General features: G+C 37.4%; 2 protein-coding genes and 1 long non-coding RNA gene across 3 annotated transcripts; 2 read left to right on the top strand and 1 right to left on the bottom strand.

The window, feature by feature from the left end:
* The first annotated feature begins 4,984 nt into the window (after positions 1 to 4,984).
* Positions 4,985 to 5,620, top strand: LOC113508221. The gene has a single exon (XM_026891175.1). The coding sequence runs from the start codon at positions 4,985 to 4,987 to the stop codon at positions 5,618 to 5,620; it is 636 nt and encodes a 211-aa protein (XP_026746976.1).
* Positions 5,621 to 9,716: 4,096 nt separating this feature from the next.
* On the bottom strand, positions 9,717 to 11,291 carry LOC113508217. Its single transcript, XM_026891172.1, has 3 exons — positions 10,584 to 11,291; positions 10,299 to 10,415; positions 9,717 to 10,212 (listed from the first exon to the last, which is right to left on the bottom strand). Coding segments are annotated over exons 1-3 (462 nt in total). The 5' UTR covers positions 10,586 to 11,291; the 3' UTR covers positions 9,717 to 9,869.
* A 120-nt stretch (positions 11,292 to 11,411) lies between these two features.
* LOC113508218 lies at positions 11,412 to 12,259 on the top strand. Its single transcript, XR_003402000.1, has 3 exons — positions 11,412 to 11,509; positions 11,593 to 11,697; positions 11,869 to 12,259. It is a non-coding gene; the product is annotated as an uncharacterized LOC113508218 (long non-coding RNA).
* The last annotated feature ends 6,344 nt before the right edge of the window (positions 12,260 to 18,603 follow it).

Raw genomic sequence — 18,603 nt, 5'->3', positions numbered from 1 at the left:
AATGTGTCCCCCCGCCGTGGGTAATATACTCGGACGACAAACACCCCCGTGCCGTCGCCCAGAACCCTAGTTAGGGCGGGAGAGCGCGCTCATGCGCGGCTCTGCGCCGCCCCACTCGACGTTGGCGTATGGCGGGCGCGCTGGGGTCAGTTTCCCGAACGCGCTCCGCCGCCTCCTTCTGTGACATCACTGTTTCACAGAAGGAGGCCAATGCATCCCACGCCGCCCGGCTGCCGATCAGCAGCTGCAGCGATGACAGCCGACAACTCGGCGAGGTCCACTCCACCCAGCGCAGACACAAGTTCGGCGCGAGGCTCCGCAAAGACCGGACACGCGGCCAGTGTGTGAAGTGCGGTGTCATCCGCGTCACCGCACTGATGACACACTGGGGTGACCTCCCTTCGGGCCACCCGAAACAGGTAGTGCCCGAAGGCACCGTGTCCGGTCAGCATCTGCGTGAGGCGGTACGTCAAAACACCGTACCGCCTCTCCACCCACTGTTGGAGATGTGGGCGGATTGCCTCCACCGTAGCCCGCCCCGCCGTCGGATTGGCGAGCCTTAATTCCCTATTTCGGAATGCGACGAGGCGGGCTTGTCTGCGCCAGCCAGATAAGCCCCTACTGTACGGCGGAGGTAGGGAGGCACACGATGATATTTTGTTTAGTTGTTAAGTTGTTGAAGGCGTTGGAGATGTCCAACGACACCGCCAGCACCACCCCACCCCGGGACACTGTCTCCTCCGCCAGGGCCCTCACGCGCATGATGGCGTCTATGGTGGAGCGCCTCCGACGAAAACCAAACTGGTTGTCGTCCAGGTTCGGCCCCTCTCTGCACAAGTGGCTGACGAGGCGATCTGCGATGATTCGCTCAAACAGTTTGCCCGCCTCGTCTAGCAGCACTATGGGCCGGTATACGGACGGCGCGTCCGCGGGGCGCCCCTCCTTTCTGAGCAGGACCAGCCTCCCCTCCTTCCACAAACTGGGAAACTGACCCCGCTCGAGGCATGCCGTGAAGAGCCCCCTCAGCTGGGGCTCTAGCTCCTTCAGAGCTAGGACGAGAGCTCGACCGGGAACTCCGTCGGGTCCGGGCGCCGTGTTTTTCGCCCGGAGTCGCGACACGGCTGCTCCCGTCTCTGCTTGCGTCACCTCGGGGACATCGGTGGTCTCCTCTTCAGGAGAGTCTGTGGCTAAAGGCGAAGCCATCGCCGGAGAATGGTGCCTCCTACCACATCGTTTGCTACTCGCTGGATTGCGACATTTAATAACTGGATGAGATGGAGAGAAACAATTAAAACAGAAGTCATTATTCTTAACATAATCTTGCCTTTCCTTTACATTAAGTTATATATAGTGTTCACCTTTACACTTAGAATATTTAGTAGTTACGTTATAAATATTCCTTTCACTTTCAATAGATCCATGAAAAGACTTCGACTTTGTGTTAGTATTGGTACGTACCTTATTAGAATCGATCATCTCACACGACCTAAATTTCGATTCCAAAAAAAAAAACTCAGTTAATTGTGTCCATGACGGTAAATTGTCACTAAGTACACCTAACTTATATTCCCACTGCTTTACGGATTCAGGATCTAATTTAGAAACCACTAAATAAATAACAAACGCATCGTTAATTGACTCGGTACTAATACCCATATTACGCAGAGATTGTAAACAAGTTGTAGTTGTATCCAATAAATGTCTAATGGCACTAGAAGATTCGCCAATAACCGGTTTTTGCTTAAACAATAATCTCATAAGTGCATTAAAATTATAACGCTTATTATCATAACGTTTAAGTAGCTGTTTCCAAGCTTCGTCATAATTATCATTAGTTATAGAAAAATTACGTAACACACTTTCCGGCTCACCTGACAAATTACTTTTAAGAAAATGCAATTTTTGCACTGGAGACAAATTCTTATTAGTATGAGCAAGCGAATCAAACATATCGTAAAACGATTGCCACTCAACATATTTACCACTAAATGTAGGTAACTGCACACGTGGTAATTTCACCTCGCACTCACTGACCGTTTGTTCAGCCTTTACTTTTGGTGTTACGGACGAATTTTCACTCGATAACGCGAGATAAGGCTGCAGGGCTTCTTTCAATAAAGTTTTGTATGATACATATAATTCCTCAAACTCTTCATACATATCCTCCGTGAAATATGTATGCTGTTTGTCCTTCAAGGTCACCTGGCCTATAATGGACTTGTGGCCATCTTTAAAGTCTATCCACAATTGCTCCAAATTGTACAACCGCCGATCTTTCAGTACTGTATCTTCGACAAATTGAATGTTTTCATCAGTAATGGCCTCGGACGGACTTCCTGGGTGGGCTTCATCTTCAATAAATTGTCTTCCTAAACGAAACCGTTTCGCCCATTCTTTCATGGTGGAATATGACGGAATCCAAACGTTGTTCGACTTCGGCCGGCGTCTTCCCCTCTTTAGTAAAAAAAATAATCACGGCTCGATACTCAATCTTATCCCTTTCGAATTTTCTGTCGTTTTCTAACTTTAAAAGGTTATAACTTTGTATATAAATGAAATATACTAATACTTTTGTGGGTATTTCGATAAAAATCATTCAATGTCAAGTTTGATATCTTTGATTAATCCAATGCGGGTAGGCCGGAAACTTTTTGACCTTACTACTTTACCTTACTTAGGTACAACCCTTTTTCCAATTGAAAAGTAGCTTATGTCCTTCCTCAGGCTCTAATCAATCTATGTACCAAATTTCATTGTAATCGGTACAGTAGTTTTGGCATGAAAGCGAGACAGACAGACAGAGATACTTTCACATTTATAATATTAAGTATGGAAGAATGGATTGTTGACATGTTTTGTGCTTTCGCATGAATTTATTTTTATAAATATTTATTATTTGTTTTGTATCAATATCCGGAATCCATCTTGAGTCAAGCACGCGTCTTTTTAGCCTTTAATCAGCAACTTCCGCTACCTCTCCGATACTAGCGCCCCCTATATCACACTCTTGTAGTGGGGGTAGTTAGTGCGCGCGGTAGGTGATCACATTATTTTATGTCATTATAGCATCGTTTTTCGCGCCTTTCAGTCGGCAGCGCTATAAAACTTCGCGAAAAATTAGCTACTTAACTTCGTTCCTACAATTAACTATTTTATAGTAGTATTTAGTGAAAAGTGAAGTTAAATATTGCTACCTCTCCGTAAAAATGGAAAATTTGAATAGCAATTTAGACTCCGAGGCTGTCGTTAATGAAGGTATTGAATCGCGTAAGCGTGTTCTTAGTTCGGATAGTGACAGTGATAGTGATTCAACATCGAGCGGCCAGCCCAGGAGACGCAGACGCAGGAGACGTTTTGAATCTGCTATGTTAAAAGACGATTCGCGTTCGTATTTATTAGAACGCTCCTTTGCTGGATTAACAAATGCCCTTCTTTGTCAAAAAATCATTAGTGGATTGGGCAATTAGTTCAGGAGAAACATTGACACCAAATACTTTATTTGACAAGTTAGAATCGTTGTTCTCGAAGGATTCCGCGTATAGTAAGGTTACCGAGGACCTGTTGCAAATAGTTTGTGGTAGAAGAGCCGATTTAATAAATATTCGAAGAGAAGGGTTACTACGCCAGATATCTGAATCTTTTCACCGCGACATCCTGCACAAAATTCCACCAAGTACCGAAACCCTTTTCGATGAGCAGGCAGTTGAAACCTACCTTCAAAAAATTGGGGGGGTGGACAAATTAGCCACAACAAGTAAGCCGGTTCCCCAATCGTATTCTAACTCTGACTCTTTTTACCAAAATCAAAAACCTTCCACTAGTAAGCAGGCCGATGATAGGAATTTTCGTCGAGACACTACAACTAAAAAACAAAAATCACATGCGAATCAAAGTAAAAGAAAAACTGATGACCACCGGGCAAAGCCACGCGGAATCAAAACGCAATCGCGTTCTTCTTTTAAAAACAAGCGTAGCGAATGACTATCGGTTATTTCACGGCGGCTGTCTAAAGCAATCTCAATCTGCATGGAGCAATTTAGGAGCTCCGGACAAGATATGCAGTCTGTTGAACGGGGCCCGCATACCGTTTATTCTAAAGCCGCCATTAATATTCCCAACATCCAGGGTCATGAAGTGTTATAGAACCAAAACTACCGCCGATATGACTTCACAAATCCAGGGTATGATAGAATCAGGGGTGCTAGAGACGGCAGACTTAACTCCAAGTTACCTGTCCACGTTCTTTCTAGTACCAAAGTCAGACCAGACATACAGGCCTATATTCAACCTAAGGCAACTAAATCTTTTTGTAAAAGCCAAACCCTTCCAACTATTCAATCACTTCAAAGTTCCAAATTTTTTACAACAAGAAGACTGGATGACAAAACTGGACTTAAGTCAAGCCTACTTTCACGTTCCTATTTCTCAGCACCATCGCAGATTTCTCAGACTAAATTACCATCAAAATCCTTATCGGCATCAACTGTTGCAAATTATTTGTTTACCGTTCGGCCTGTCTTCAGCGCCCAAAACTTTTGCCTCAATAACCAATTGGGTTGCAGAGTTTTTGAGACGTCACAATATCAGATGTGTGGTATATTTAGACGATTTCTTGCTTGTGAGCCACTCCAAATCTCAGCTAGAAGACGACGTGGCATTTGCGATAAAGACACTGCAGCTACTAGGATGGACAATAAACTTCGAGAAGTCTGTACTAGCTCCGACACAATGCCTCGAATTCCTGGGCGTAACATGGGACACAAAACGCAACGCAATGTCCTTGTCGGAGCAGAAGTGCTTAACGCTACGCAAAGCACTTCGCCAACAGCTCCAGAAAGACAAATGGTCCCTCAAATAGTACCAAACACTACTGGGGAGACACAATTTCGCGACCTTTGTTACGCCGAGAGGTCGGCTTCACTGTCGTACACTGCAATACTACAGTCGACAGCTGTCGAAGCAGCACCCGTACCGAGCGATCTGCATGCCACAACCTGTTCGCTTGGAGATGGAATGGTGGTATCAATCTATAAGGAGGTCAATGTCCATACACCTAAACACGGAAACACATCTGTTAACGACAGATGCATCAGACATAGGGTGGGCAGCCCAACTCAACGATTCGGACGTTGTGGGTTCCTGGACGGAACGGCAGAAGTCTTGGCATGCCAATCAAAAAGAGATGTTTGCTGTTTACGCTGCTGTACTCCAGAACCGATGTCAACTTCAGAACGCGCATGTGCCTTTGCAAACAGACAATTGGACAGTAGTCTCATATATAAACAAGGAGGGCGGAACAAAATCGAAAAGGCTGCTAGTTCAAACTCGCCAACTCTTTACAATCTTGGACGACCAGAACATTCACTTGACGGCGCACTATTTTCCGGGCCGGTTCAATGCCGAAGTGGACGCTCTTTCTCGAAAACGAGAGTGTCCGGAATGGCATCTGAAGGAGACGGCAACATCAAAAATATTTCAAATGTGGGGCACTCCGGAGATAGACTTGTTTGCATCAAAGACAGCTCACGTTGTACCAATATTTGCGTCATTAGACAAGAACGATCAAGAAGCGATACACCACAACTCCTTTTGTCATCAGTGGCACTACAGCCTAGCGTGATTGTTTCCTCCCCCAAATCTAATTCCCCGAGTTCTGAGACATCTGAATCAAGCCAGCGGGTATTACATACTAATTGGAACAAGGTGTTTTGGCAGGCGGACGTACGTCAGCGAGCGAGACAGCCTCCTTATCTGATCCCGGACCTAGTCCACTATCTAATAGACACGAGAACCGGAATGCATTCACCGCAAGTACAAGACCTGAACCTGGAGGCCTGGCTGATTTCGGGTGGCAGGACATTTGACATGACAGAGTGGACTGATCAAGAGCAAAAGCTTCTGATGTCAAGCTGGAGAGGCTCAACTATCAACACCTACAAACCGGCTTGGAGGCGATGGAAGCAATGGTGTGAATCCGACTCGGTAAACCACCTGAAGCCTAATGCAGATCAGGTAGCTCGATATTTAGCGCATTTGCACTGTGATATAGGTCTTGCATATAGGACAATTTTGGTTCATAAGTCTGTTATTTCATCTTTTACTCACTTAACATCTAATATAAATTTGTCATCTAATTTCTTTATAAAGCATATCTTAAGAGCAATTTCTCTTGCAAAAGAAACGCCAGCAAAACCACCTATTTGGAACCCGAAGGCTATATTGCAATTCATGAGCACTTATCGCTTTGACGAGAATAACATCCATCAAGTATCCAGACACGTTGCTACTCTTCTGCTTCTGGCATCAGGCCGCAGGGTACACGACCTCACACTCTTGCGCATTGACGGAAATAATCTAATAGATAACGATTCCTCTATTGTGCTATGGCCAGCGTTTGGTTCCAAGACTGATAGCGTTAGACATAGACAGTCTGGATGGAGGCTTAAGGTACATCCAGACAAAAATCTGGATGCCGTATTTTGGTTACGACAACTTCTAAAAATATCTGCTAATCGAAGAAATACAATAAAATCTTTATTTATTACCGCTATAGGAGATGTAAAGCCTGCTTCCAGAACTGTTATTGGCGGTTGGGTGAAGTCTCTTTTGCGAATGGCTGGTATCAATGCGACTCCAGGCTCAGTAAGATCAGCTGTAGCTTCCCTCAATGTTGTGGAAAACTTTCCAATCGATCAGATTCTCTCAACTGGTAATTGGAAAATGATTCATACTTTCCAAAAGTATTACCAAAGGGAATTAATCAACCATGAATCAAATGCCTCTATATCACTATCAAATTATTTTGATCCAGTTAATTGAATTGGATATATAATTATTATTTTTGTTTATAACTGTTCCCTATATGATTACATATGTAATGTGCTTATGTTTGATCTCGATTAAGTAATTAGTAAGAACATAAATACAATTACAATATTTTACAGTTTTATTGATCATTGCCCTAAGGTACCATAGCTACACATTATAGCATCATTGTATTTAGCGCACCAGGTGATAACAAACACATCACTCAAGATGGATTCCGGATATTGATACAAAACAAATAATAGAGAGTTTTACCATAAAATAAAACTTACCTATTATTTTTTCATCAATATCCGGAATCCAGGTAAGGGCTACCTGGTGCATCCTGAGTTCCATAATGACATACAATAATGTGATCACCTACCGCGCGCACTAACTATCCCCACTACAAGAGTGTGATATAGAGGGCGCTAGTATCGGAGAGGTAGCGGAAGTTGCTGATTAAAGGCTAAAAAGACGCGTACTTGACTCAAGATGAATTCCGGATATTGATGAAAAAATAAGAGGTAAGTTTTATTTTATGGTAAAACTCTCTATTTATTTATTTTATTTATTTATTTACACTTTTTATACGGATGCGGAAGGCGGAGGACCGGGTGTTGTGGCGTAAATTGGGAGAGGCCTATGTCCAGCAGTGGACTATGATTGGCTGATTGATTGATTTGATTGATTGACTTTTTATACAATATTTGTACACTGGCGGACTTAATGCCTGAGGCATTCTCTATCAGTCAACCATAGGGTGATGCGGAGATATCAAGAGGTAGGTGTACCTAAAAAATAATATAAAATCCTAATTATACATCATACATAAAGTGCAATATGTAGACTTACTCATTTATATACTAAGGAAAATGATACTAATACGTAAGATATATTACATACACATACTTAAATTTAAGAATTAGGAAGATGAAGGTTGTAGGGACAACTCAGCTAGACTTTCCAGCAACAGTTTACGAACCCTTACTTTAAATGCCAAACGGTTGGTGGACATCCTGATTTCGGGGGGAAGAGAGTTCCAAAGTAAAACGGCTTGGACAGGGAAAGAAGAGTTGATGAAATCAGAGCTATGGGAAGGACACAGGAGAAGAAGATTATTGGAAGACCGGAGATCGCGGCTGTGATTGTCGCACAGATAGCGGAAATAAGGTGATAAGTAAGCAGGGGGAGAGGGGGACGTTAAGAAAGAGAAAAGTGTACAGAGAGCCCGTATCTTGCGGTGCTCGCGGATGGGAAGCCAGCCAAGGGTGGTGCGATAAGCAGACACATGGTCATACTTTCGCAGATTGAAAACGAATCGAATGCAGTTATTGAGAAGTCTATCCAGTTTGTTGAGAAGATCTGCATTCAGGTCCAAATAACACACATCGCCATAGTCGACAACTGGGATAATAAGTGTTTGCAAGAGCATTACCTTAGTCTTGGACAGAGGAATTTTTTTAGCCGGTATAGAGTACGGAGTGTGCCGGTGACTTTATGCGAGACGCCAGCAACTTGTGCACGCCAACTCAGAGTGGAGTCAATCGAGAAGCCGAGATTCTTGATAGTCGGGCTGAGATTGATCACTAAACCGTCGTAGATGATTGGCGAGATAGTTGTTAGTAGTATATTATTGGGCATTCTGTCCCACTCCTTCGCTCATGCATGCGCATTCGCGTCGTGGGACAGAATGCCCAATAGGTTATGAGCGACACATATCATGGAATAGAACGCCCAATGGGTTTTGAGCAATTCACTTGATTCTCAAATTTTGAAAAATTGTGTGAATTAAAAGAAACAAAGAATGAATTGCGTTAAAATGATATTAAACCATTAAAACGACTTGTTGTATAGCGTTCCAACGTGATCGAAACGACTTGATTCATTGAATTGCGTTAAAATGATATTAAACCATTAAAACGACTTGTTGTATAGCGTTCCAACGTGATCGAAACGACTTGATTCATTGAATTGCGTTAAAATGATATTAAACCATTAAAACGACTTGTTGTATAGCGTTCCAACTTGATCGAAACGACTTGATTCATTGAATTGCGTTAAAATGATATTAAACCATTAAAACGACTTGTTGTATTGCGTTCCAACGGTGATACACCATCGAAACGACTTGATTGTAATGTTTTCGTTTTTGCGCGCTCACAACTGGATCTATCGTCTGGTCCAGACTCAAACGCAGTATGCTTTTTCATCGCAATAACGATAGGAACCAACAGGCAATGTTTGTAATGTTTTCGTTTTTGCGCGCTCACAACTGGTTCTGTCGTCTGATCCAGACTCAAACGCAGTATGCTTTTTCATCGCAATAACGATAGGAACCAACAGGCAATGTTTGTAATGTTTTCGTTTTTGCGCGCTCACAACTGGTTCTGTCGTCTGGTCCAGACTCAAACGCAGTATGCTTTTTCATCGCAATAACGATAGGAACCAACAGGCAATGTTTGTAATGTTTTCGTTTTTGCGCGCTCACAACTGGTTCTGTCGTCTGGTCCAGACTCAAACGCAGTATGCTTTTTCATCGCAATAACGATAGGAACCAACAGGCAATGTTTGTAATGTTTTCGTTTTTGCGCGCTCACAACTGGTTCTGTCGTCTGGTCCAGACTCAAACGCAGTATGCTTTTTCATCGCAATAACGATAGGAACCAACAGGCAATGTTTGTAATGTTTTCGTTTTTGCGCGCTCACAACTGGTTCTGTCGTCTGGTCCAGACTCAAACGCAGTATGCTTTTTCATCGCAATAACGATAGGAACCAACAGGCAATGTTTGTAATGTTTTCGTTTTTGCGCGCTCACAACTGGTTCTGTCGTCTGGTCCAGACTCAAACGCAGTATGCTTTTTCATCGCAATAACGATAGGAACCAACAGGCAATGTTTGTATTTTAAATATGCTATTGCGCGCTCACAACTGGTACAATCGTCTGTAACACAGACTGGTACGCAGTATGCTTTTTCATCGCAAGGCACATAATAAAAAACAAACTAAAAGTGTAATAATATATTGATTAAATTGTATTTAAAATATGACACAAGTAATTGATCTTATGCATTAGACGAAAAAAACGTTGGCGGCTTCATAAACAGCTCATCTGCAGACTGCACGAACGCTTGGAGTTTCCGCCACTGGATGGTGTCACCGTCAGTCTGGAGTTTTAATCGAAGTAGCGCTTTCCTCCATAGTTCTTGAGAGTCTGTTTCACGAGCGTCATTAGTTTGATACACCTTGAGGTCAATATAGTACTCGCCGGAGGTGTTTGCAGTCCGGCGCTCGTTGCCGTTTGCTAATCTTGTAACGAAGAACGTAGACAACACAGGCGTTGACGAGCCATCACATTCATCGTTCCGTTCATGTCGGAGCCCGAATATATCTGTCTTGTTTTTTTTGCTGCAACAAGGAGTAAAGAATAATATTAACACGTACTCGTATATTCATTATAATTTAGCGGTAATTTTATTGTACCGTATAGTTACCTTATAATAGCAGATTTTGTGGGTGTCTTGCGTTTGCCTGTCGATGTTGTCCGTTTATGGGAACTTTCTATTTTACGTTCATTGTTGAAGGGAACGATGTCACTCTCGCAGTCCGACCTGAAAGTTTAATTTATCAATTAATTATAAACATTTATTAAACGTTATGTTACTTACACATTAATTTCATATAAAACGTTTGTTTTAAATAAAATTGAACAAGGTTCGATTACATCAAACACTGAAAAATCAAGATAGAAATTAATCGAGTAATAATATAGTACTTACATCTTTACTGGTGTGATTCTGGCAAATTAGGTGGCGATGAAGTACGAGTATACTAAACTTACACTAAAGATATTCAGAAGTAAAACTTTTGTTTTGTTGAACGATTTACTTTCTAGATTTTAGCTGAAAACCAGTAGCTGGGGTATGGTATTGAACCAAATATTATATCAGCACTAGAAAGTAATGATCGCTAACCAACATGTCTTTGCTTATAAGCAAATGTGAAGTGTTACCTCGAATAATTAAAAACGTTCGCAATCAAAGCAAACATTATAAACGACAATACAATTTATTATGTACGTATTATACTCGTGTAAATCCAAAAAAGTATCGACTAAGGGATTCTTATTGTAATGCAATAGTTCGCTTTATGTGATCACGTTACATCGTATGATTTTTTACTCATTGCTAATTTAGCAATTCGTAAGGATTATCATTTTTATAGATATAATTATATTATGATTATATTTTATGAATTATAGTTATTAGGCTGATAGGAGAATATGAAAATCTAAAGTAGACAAATAACACCGTCTGTGAGATTTTTTGCCAAAGTAAAAATTTATTAATATCTATTTGACCAAACGGATCGCAGATTTTAATATGCTAAAAATAATTAGTTTTGAACAAGTACTCAACTTTAGTCATTCATTCTGCATTATTTTTAACAAGCTACAACTTGTTATTTCTGTAATGATAATATTATTTATATTCTTTGTGCGACAACCCTACGTAAAACAATGCAAACAACAATAATTGCAATTTGAAACTTAGGTACATTTATAATTTCGTAATTTTTGCTGCATGTTAGACCTATGTCATAATAAATAATTTTCACTCACAGTTTACTTACTAAACTTAACTAAAATTAATAAATCTCATGAATTACCTGTAATTCGAAGAAACTCTTGTCTCAACATTGTAAGGTAAGTCTTTAACTATTTAACTAATTGCTTCACGATCATTAACACCTATGGATACTTAAGCTCATGTATTTTTGTTTTTTCAGGACTCCTAAATGTTAAAATTCCTTAATACCTTTGGGAAACAGAGATCGTCGCACATTGAATAAGATCTTACAATTTACGATTAAAAATACGATATAAAAAAGGAGGTAATGATTTTCTTTTGGTTTTTAAAATAGATTTGAGCTATCTTAAATAATAATATTATAATCACAGGTTTTTATGTAAAGAAATGACCCCGGTTCTTGTACCGCGTACTTTAGTCTAAATTACATTTTTGTGTGTACACTATTTCTAACCTAAGTTTTATGGTTTTTCAGAAGCAGAATAGAGCCGTTACTTTGGTGCTTGTGATGAAAATATACCATAGTCTAATAGTAGCAGCAGTCAACAGATCCTGTGATTAAGTTTTAGTTTTTAAAGTAGTATTTACACGAAAAATATACCTTGCAGGTACGATTACTCTTTTATAAGTTTCAATAGATAAAATGCCATTCTGTTCGGTTTGCAACATTGAAGTGGATTTTCGTCGTTGGAGTAACCATTTGCGAACTAATAAGCATAAAAATAATAGTACTATTCACATCAATGATAACGTCGCAATAATACATTCCTGTTTGAAAGGACGTATTACAAGTTACCGGATAGCTACACCTAAAACGGAAATAAATATTTACCCAGAAAGCTTTTTAAACATTATTAATGATCAAGTTAAATCTTTAATTGATAGTTCGCTTCAAAAACATTATTCTGTTAAAATTAATTTTGAATATTTCGCTAATTTTTTAATGTTTAAAAATGACCTCCAAGAGTTAAAGTCTTTTGCAACAAAAAATTTTATTATTCATTTAAATTACAACTTCAAATCTTTCTATGAAAAAGCTGTATCGATAATATTAAAAAAAATTGATGACTTTCAAGAAAGGGACAGCGGATGGACGTTTTTGAATAATTCACATCTAGAAATAAATATTAATAAATATCAACCTCTCAGCGGATCGCAATTTATAGATTTACCTAAATATATTAAAAATAAGAAAGCATGTTTGAATATTCAAAATAATGACGAGTGTTGTTTTTTGTGGTGTGTAGTTGCTGCTTTATACCCAACGAATAGACATCCTGAAAGAATAACATCGTATCCTCATTTCCGCGATGTCTTGAACGTAAATGATATTCAATTGCCAATCACTTTTTCTGATATAGATACTTTTGAAAGGAACAATCCTTTTTTAAATATTTATATTTACGGTTTAAGAGGTAGTAAGACTATAACAGGACCTCTATACAAATCTGAGAAAATTAATCATAAATCTAAGAAAATTCATTTACTGTTTTTAGAAAATTCGAATTCATCTCACTATTGTCTCATTAAAGATTTACCACGCCTCGTTAAAACCCAAATAACAAAACATCATAGTAAGATATATTTCTGCGAAACCTGTTTAGTGTTTTTTTCAAGTGAAGAACGTTTTGAAAATCATTTGTGTGCAGGAGTTATTACTGTATTGCCTGATAAAGGAACATTTTTACAATTCAAAAATTATAATAAAAAAACAAGACATTCCTTTCATAATCTACGCTGATTTCGAAACATTACTCGAACCGATTTCCGGCCATGAATCGGACACCGCTAACACGTCACGCTTACAACGACACGTTCCTTCAGCCTTCGCGTATAATATTGTTTCATCGTGCGATGATAATTTTAATGAATCAAAACTTATCGTGGAATTGATTGTGTATCGAAATTTATAGAGTTCCTTACTGAAGACGTCAAAGAATTTATAACATATTAACTCAAAATGTTTCGATTATATTTTCTGAGAAAGACGGAATTGATTACAAAAAAGCTTGGAAATGTCACATATGCGATAATCTGTTATGGAATAATAAAGTAAGAGATCACTGTCATATTACTGGTCGATATCGCGGTGCAGCTCATCGACATTGTAATTTACAACATAAGCTACCTATGTTCATACCAATATTTTTTCATAATTTATCAGGATACGACTGTCACCTTTTTATTAAAAGTTAGGTGAAACGCCTGGCAAATTAAATATCATCCCTAGAACCAAAGAAAAATATATATCATTTTCCAAATTTATACATATCGACGAGAATGAATACGTACAAATTAGATTTTTAGATTCATTTAATTTCTTAGGCACTAGTTTAGACAAGCTATCAAAGACTATGCGAATTGAGGATTTTATTAGCTTGCGCTTTCATTTCCCTATAAATGATCAGTTTAATTTACTTACCCGAAAAGGCATTTATCCTTACGATTACATGAGCAATTGGAATTGCTATGAAGAAAAAACGTTACCACCGAAACATTTATTTTTCAATTCGTTAAGTAATGAGCATATTTCACAGGAGGACTATAACCACGCTAACTCGGTATGGACCAAATTTGGCATAAAAACAATGGGTGAATATACTGACTTATATTTAAAGACTGATGTACTATTACTTACGGACATATTTCAAAATTTTCGAAAAACTTGTAAAGTGCATTATAAGCTCGACCCTGCGTTTTATATTACTGCTCCTAGTTTATCGTTTGATGCTATGCTTTTAAAGACGGGAGTTAAATTAGAACTTATAACAGACTTATCTATTGTGCGGATGATTCAAAGCGGTATAAGAGGAGGTTTATGTATGTGTTCCCACCGCTATGCAAAAGCTAATAATAGATATATGTCATCGTATGATGCAGTGGAACCACAGTGTTTTATAAGTTATTTAGACTGTAATAATCTTTACGGCTATAGTATGTGTCAGTATTTACCTCACTCAGGTTTCCGATTTTTAAATCAACACGAAATAGATCAGTTAGTCGTAGAAAATATTAAAGATAACGCGGAATGGGGTTTTATACTTGAAGTAGATCTCTTATACCCTGAAACGTTACATAATTTACACAACGACTTACCTTTCTGTGCTGAAAAATGTAAACCCCCGGGCGGTAAAACAGAAAAACTTATTGCAAATCTCTACAATAAGTATAAATACGTGATTCATTATGTACACTTAAAGAAATGTCTTGAGCATGGTTTATTATTACGTAAAATACATAGAGTCATTACGTTTCGACAAAGTGCATATTTAAAGGAGTACATCGAATTAAATACCAAATTACGACAAAACGCAAAAAGTGTTTTTGAGCAGGATTTCTTTAAGTTATTAAACAATAGCGTTTTTGGTAAAACTTTAGAAAATACAGAAAAAAGGGTGACTGTTCATTTAGTGAACTCATGGAATAGTCCAAATAATAAAACCAAAAAATATACTTGTGCTGAAAAACTCATAAGCAATCCTTATTTTCATAGTGCTTCAGTTTTATCGGAAAACTTAGTAGCAATACAAATGAAACCTGACCGTTTAATATTGGATAAACCGATATACATAGGCTTTACTGTATTAGAACTATCTAAATCACATATGTATCATTTTCATTATAACATAGTTAAACCTTTTTACGGCGATAGAGTAAAATTATGCTACACTGACACGGATTCTTTTGTATATATTATATACACGGATGATTTCTATAACGATATAAAATATAATTTTTTACAGTACTTCGATACTAGCAACTATAACATCAATAATAAATTTATGATACCGCAAATAAATAAAAAAGTGCCGGGATTATTTAAAGACGAAATGGGTGGCGAGCTGATTACCGAATTTGTTGGTTTAAGGTCAAAATTATATTCAATAAAAACGATGAACAATGTCATTAAGAAAGCAAAAGGTATTAAGTCTTGTGTGGTCCGTGATTTAACTATTGATAATTATCAGCATGTATTATTTAATAGAGACATAATCCATCGAAAAAATATCTTATTCAAATCAATTAAACATGAAATATTTACACAAAGTGTGAATAAAATAGCACTATCAAGTAACGATGATAAACGTTTAATATCCAAATGCAATGTTGCAACCCAAGCGTGGGGACATACTTCCATCTTAAAAGGTTATTTGACTTGATGTTATCTCAATGTGTTATCATTTAACGTACATAATATAAGTTATATTATTTAAGATACAAATGAGCTGTAATATTATAGAAACAAATATGTTATTAAATAAAATACTTGTTTGTAAAACAGATTGTAAATACGTATAAATTAAATTTTGTTGAGTACAAACTTGTTTTATTGAATTAGAAGAGTTAAATATATAATACCTGTACTTTTGACATGTGTTTTATTTTCCATATGTCTTGTAATATTTGTGATTGCAATGATTCAATATAATACATAAGTTTGTAGTAGGACGAGTAGACACTTGTGCTATGTTGCAAGTAAAATATTATGCAAGATTGTAGTTTATACTTTAGTCTAAAACCGTTATGTAATATGGAACTCTAAGTATATTTACGAAAGAGTGGTTTTCAAACAATTTATATACAGACCCAAATAAATGCAAAGCTAACAATTTTAAAGCCTTATATAAAGTTGATTGTTGGTTGCGTTTTTATTATTTACAGACTATTACTATAATATAGTATATGTGACATTATACATCATCATGTCAACGGTAAGTTAGATATTATAATCTAACGTTAACCTACTAGTGGATTATGTACACCAGTATTGATTATTTATTTTTGCGTATCTTCTTGTTTCAGATATCTGACTCAGAAATTGTGTTTAGCCAGTATGCTCAGGATCCTTACGAAGGATTCTCTGAGCTGTGTCGCACTGAACCAGAACAATGTAAAACCAAAGAAAAAAAGCAGAAGCTGCGTCGCAGAGAAACTTTAAAAAAACAGAATGCCACGAAATCTTTTGTTGTCAGCCGATTACAACGACGAGGTCTTAAGTTAATCAAAATTGCTGTTATTGATCTCTGCAACAACAATAGTTCTCAAACAAATGACAGCGATAGTGAAAACGAGAATGTTGTGATAAGTGCTCAGTATATTGTCAGGGATGCCATGGACAGTGTTATGGATGAAACAGAATCATTAGTTAAAAAGATCTCTAAATCTTTAATAGACAGTGATTTTTGATGATATCGATCTAGAATTATATTCAGTTTTTTATTAATCTTATTTATATTGGTTATTCGTTTCAATTTAATTTTGTAATTTGTATACGATGTATAATTTGAATTAAAAATACAATTATAGATAAAAGTTGTTTTATTTAAAAAATATATCTTAAATAATACATTTAATTACCACTCCAAATACTTTTTCAAACATAACACATTTTTAGAGCACATAGTTTAGTGTGTACACTACAATTAAAATTAGTTTTTATTTACAAAACTATTTACTTAATGAGTAGGTACACATTTTACCATTCTAAATACTTTTTTATACATAACACATTTTTAAGTGCACAATGTTTTGCATGTATATTACAATTAAAATTAGATTGACCAATACAATATTTTTTATACAGCTCTGAGAAATTGATACAATGTGTTGTTCCAAGGTCTGATACCACACAATCCTCACAAAGATCATTTATCCACTTTATCTTTTCAAAGCCATTTACAATAATTTCCTTATTTTCTAGATATGGAACAATTATTCGTTTAAACTCTCTGTAGTCAATGTATCCCTCGTTCCAATAAATACCTTTATGCTTTTCCAACCATTTAACTTGTCTCTTTTCGTCGCTTGTCAAATATTTAAACAAGTATGGAGGTTTTACTAAAAATGTTTGAGTATATTCTCGAGTAGCAAAAGCCAATTCCTTTATTATGAAATTGTTATAAAGATCTTTAAAACCTTGAACATCTATTATGATAGTATTTGGATTCATGATATTTTTCTCACAGTATTACTTAAGGGTTTGTATTCAATGATACAATCGTTCAATATGAGACAATATGCTGAAGTTTGGTCTGGTATCTCAGCTTCGCACTCAATTTCTACTCTCACATCGACAACAGGCCCTGTTTTTACGTTGTCCGCTTGTCTAGAGCAATCGATTATAAATAGTGGTGCTATATCTCTAAATTGTTTCTGACTTAATAATGGCTCCGAACGGCGTCCGTAATAAGACTGTTGAAATCGGATGTATTGCTCATATAATAAAGCGATTCTATTATTCGCGAAACTAATATTAAGGTTTTCATACGGGAAGTAAGTCGAATTTAGATATACTTTAACATCCCGAACGTGACAGTGATCAAACTGTGACATATCAGAACTTGAATTATTTTTTCTGTTTGTTTGTAAACCAATAATTACGTATCTTGGTTTCTCTATTTGCGATGAAGTTTTTATAGACCAGGTGTGTTTCGTAGTTTTTGGTAGAGCTGGGTATTCGTATAAATCCCAATTTCTAAATATCATCTGAAGAGGTCGATCTTTTTCTAACAATTTTAACAAACTTATTTTTTCTTTGTCCGATACTTTAACATGCGGTACACGCCATATAATTTTATTGATCTTTATGTCGTCAATTACTTCACCAGTATTCAGTTTCACTGCATTTAAGTTCGTGTTACTTCTTAGCAATATCAGTTCATGTCTACTGTTTATAACAATTTTCTTAAAATCTTCAGCAAAACCAAGTATGTTACATAGTGGTATAGAAACGGAAAAATTACCTCCATTAATATTTTTTATACCATCAATGTTCCAGCCCCATGCGTGAGATAGCTTTGATTCACTTTCATTCATCGATATTAATGATTTCATGGTGGTAGTAACTCCCGCATTTTTTATTTTATCAATCTCCACGCCATTTAATTCGTACCTTATATCTTGGAAAAGATAGAGTAGAGCATTATTAGTAAAATGAACAGTGCTCGCGGCTTCTTTTGAATCCTTTTTATTAACAACTATGGTTCCTTCCAAATACAAAGTGCTTGCTGACGGTAGTACATACAAGTCCTGTTGGTTGATAGGTATGCGTATCTCGTCATTCCTGTTAAAACTAGTCACGTACGGTTTATATGAATGGTATTCGATGCCTTCAACAGTATTGTCGTAGGTTGGTGCGGATAAAATCTAAGATATTCATTTTAGTAAACCGATTGCTTTAAGAAATGCTTTATTTTCTCTTGTTAATTTT

Source organism: Trichoplusia ni, unplaced genomic scaffold (genome assembly GCF_003590095.1).
Source record: "Trichoplusia ni isolate ovarian cell line Hi5 unplaced genomic scaffold, tn1 tig00004132, whole genome shotgun sequence".
Lineage (NCBI taxonomy): Eukaryota > Metazoa > Arthropoda > Insecta > Lepidoptera > Noctuidae > Trichoplusia > Trichoplusia ni.
Note: the sequence above shows the minus strand (reverse complement) of the source record. Positions and strands in the feature narration are given on the sequence as shown.

What these genes read in the sequence shown, in the direction of transcription:
- LOC113508217 (XM_026891172.1), bottom strand. An exon ending in ACAAAATCTGCTATTATAAG is followed by an intron (nt 10,213 to 10,298) that starts GTAACTATACGG and finishes TCCTTGTTGCAG; the next exon opens with CAAAAAAAACAAGACAGATA.
- LOC113508221 (XM_026891175.1), top strand. Translation starts at nt 4,985, where the DNA reads ATGCCACAACCTGTTCGCTTGGAGATGGAATGGTGGTATCAATCTATA.